The sequence below is a fragment of the Cyprinodon variegatus genome, unplaced genomic scaffold (assembly GCF_000732505.1).
Source record: "Cyprinodon variegatus isolate N-32 unplaced genomic scaffold, C_variegatus-1.0 Scaffold743, whole genome shotgun sequence".
NCBI lineage: Eukaryota > Metazoa > Chordata > Actinopteri > Cyprinodontiformes > Cyprinodontidae > Cyprinodon > Cyprinodon variegatus.
In genome coordinates, this window is record NW_015151196.1 from 287,910 (window position 1) to 290,196 (window position 2,287).

At 48.7% G+C, this 2,287-nt stretch overlaps 1 protein-coding gene across 1 annotated transcript in view; it reads right to left on the reverse strand.

Moving 5' to 3' along the window:
- The window catches only part of ythdc1 (YTH domain containing 1), a 16,537-nt gene that overhangs the window by 7,352 nt on the left and 6,898 nt on the right, over positions 1 to 2,287 (reverse strand). The window contains exons 3-8 of the mRNA XM_015395493.1: positions 1,415 to 1,701; positions 950 to 1,340; positions 811 to 873; positions 632 to 726; positions 356 to 464; positions 164 to 281 (exon numbers count right to left, since the gene is read on the reverse strand). Coding sequence (XP_015250979.1) covers positions 164 to 281; positions 356 to 464; positions 632 to 726; positions 811 to 873; positions 950 to 1,340; positions 1,415 to 1,701 — 1,063 coding nt within the window. The remainder of the gene's footprint in view (positions 1 to 163; positions 282 to 355; positions 465 to 631; positions 727 to 810; positions 874 to 949; positions 1,341 to 1,414; positions 1,702 to 2,287) is intronic.

The following is a 2,287-nucleotide window of genomic DNA, read 5'->3' on the forward strand; positions in this document are numbered from 1 at the left end:
TAAATTGATTTTTTTTTTTGTCTGTATGATCAGATGAACTGTAAAGTGCCTTGAGATGACTTGTGTTGTGAACTGGCGCTATAGAAATAAACTGAATTGAACTGAACCATCCGGTTCTGGCCCAACAAGACCAGAACTGTACTAGTTCAGTACCAGCGGTTACCTGCAGAGCCAATCGATCTTGAAGACTCCACCCAGCATTTTAGCGTTCATCCCGGCAGGAAGGACCCAGTGGATCGGAGAACCGCCGTGATGAGACTCTGACGAAAGGCGAGCGAAACCTAAAGGGGGAATGGAACCGATGAAAGCGACGAAGAGGAGGGAGGACGGAGCTACGCGTAGAACGGGGAGGTACCTTGAAACTTTCCGCTCTCTCTGACGGAGAAGATGAGGATGACACTCCGGGCCGAATGGAAGGCAGCATTCAGCTTCTTCTCATTGACCGGCAGCGTGGACCAGACACCCTGCGGATCGGTCACAGTCATCAGAACCACAGGGAACAGAACAAGACAACAAGAGATGCATATTGTAAGAAAACTGGAAACACAGGAACTAAAAGTATCATTAGAACCAAAAAACACCCGGAGGGGATGAACGACCCGAAGAACCGAGGAGGAAGGACAGAACCAACCTTTGCTTTGGCCAGAGAAACGTTCTCATGGTTGTTGCTCTTAATGAGGAAGAACCGAGCATCTCTGAGAATGTATCGCAGCTGAGTGATGGGATCTGTAAAGACAGGAAAGCGGGTCAGAACCGACCCGATACGGACCCCGATAAAAAAAACCAGAGGAGCGATCAAAGCGTTCTTACTCTCCATTCCTTTGCGAACGGCTCGAACAGACGAGGACAACTTCTCCCTCTTCTTCTCCGATCCTGTCAGGATAAAGGAGGACATCAGAGCGAAGTTCAGCCGCGCTGGGAAATGAGAAGCTCCCGTCACCGTGGTTACCTGATCCTTCGGAGGCGGAGCCCGACCGCGCCGACTCGCCATCGGAGAAACTGACGGAAGAGGAGCGAGAGTCGCCCGCCTCGCTCCGGGTGTCGTAGTCGTTCCCGTCCCCGCCGTGACGCTCGTCATACTCTTCTTCCTCCTCCTCGTCATCCTCCTCTTCCTCCTCCTTTTCACCTTCCTCCTCCTCGTCTTCCTCCTCTTCCTCTTCCATGCCCTCCTCCCCCTCTTCCTCCTGATTATCTTCATCCTCCTCCTCCTCCACATGGGAACCGGCCGGTGAGGAGCTTCCCGACGCCGGCTCTGAGCTGTACTCTGCCTCTTCCTCCTCCTCTGATTGGTCCTCGCCATGGGGGGAGGGGCTTGCATGCCTGCTGTCACGCCGCAGCTTCTAAACACGAATAAAAAGTGATTATCTGAGCGCTGATTAGCAGCAAGCGAAGCCATCATCTGGCATCAGCTTACCTGACTCAGACTCTCCAGGCCCCTCTGGGGCTCCCTGCGTCGTCCCTCCTCGGGGGCACGGCCCCGGGGCCCCTCTCGGGCTCCTCGCCGACTCTTTCGATCCTCGTAGTAGCTGTGGTGATAGGTGGTGGCATGGCGACTGCGAGGACTAGACGCCTTCTTGGAGGACAACGATGAGCTTACGCCCCTCTTAGTGGAAGCTGAAGACCTGGAGGAGGTGCGACCTAAAGAGGGGCGGAGCCTCTTCATATCCTGGCTGTTGGAGCACTCGCTCTTCCTCTTTGTTCCTGACAGACCAGAGTGAGGGTTAAATACTGCAGTGATGAGAAAAACCTTCAGTACGAGCCGTCTGACAGCGGCTCCTCGACTCAGAGGTGAAATCAGAATCAGAAATACTTTAATAATCCCAGAGAAAAGGAAATTACTTAATAGTTTAAAAGAAAACGGTTTAATCTTAAGCTTTAGGCTTGGATCTGATGGATTAGAACAGAAATTTATCCATTTGGATTCAGAACCAGCGATGGACAAAGTATCGATAATCAGTCAAATCTTACTCAACTAAGTAAAAGTTACTTGGTCAAAAATCTCACGTTAAAGCATTGAAGTATTCACCTTTGAAAATATTTAAGAATTCAAAAGTACATGGATTTAAAAGTACCTGAATATTCATATATATTAGTATATTTCTGAATAATATTTAGAGTTCTATAAGAACCTTGTAAGTTCCGGAAACCACCACTGATGTGTTGAAACAAAGCTACAAATTCTACACTTAAGCATAAAACTTGACAACTATTTTGATTATTTATTCTTTAAAAACAAATAAAAAAAGAAAACAAGAGTGTCTTAAAGCTACAGTGTGTAATTTTCAGC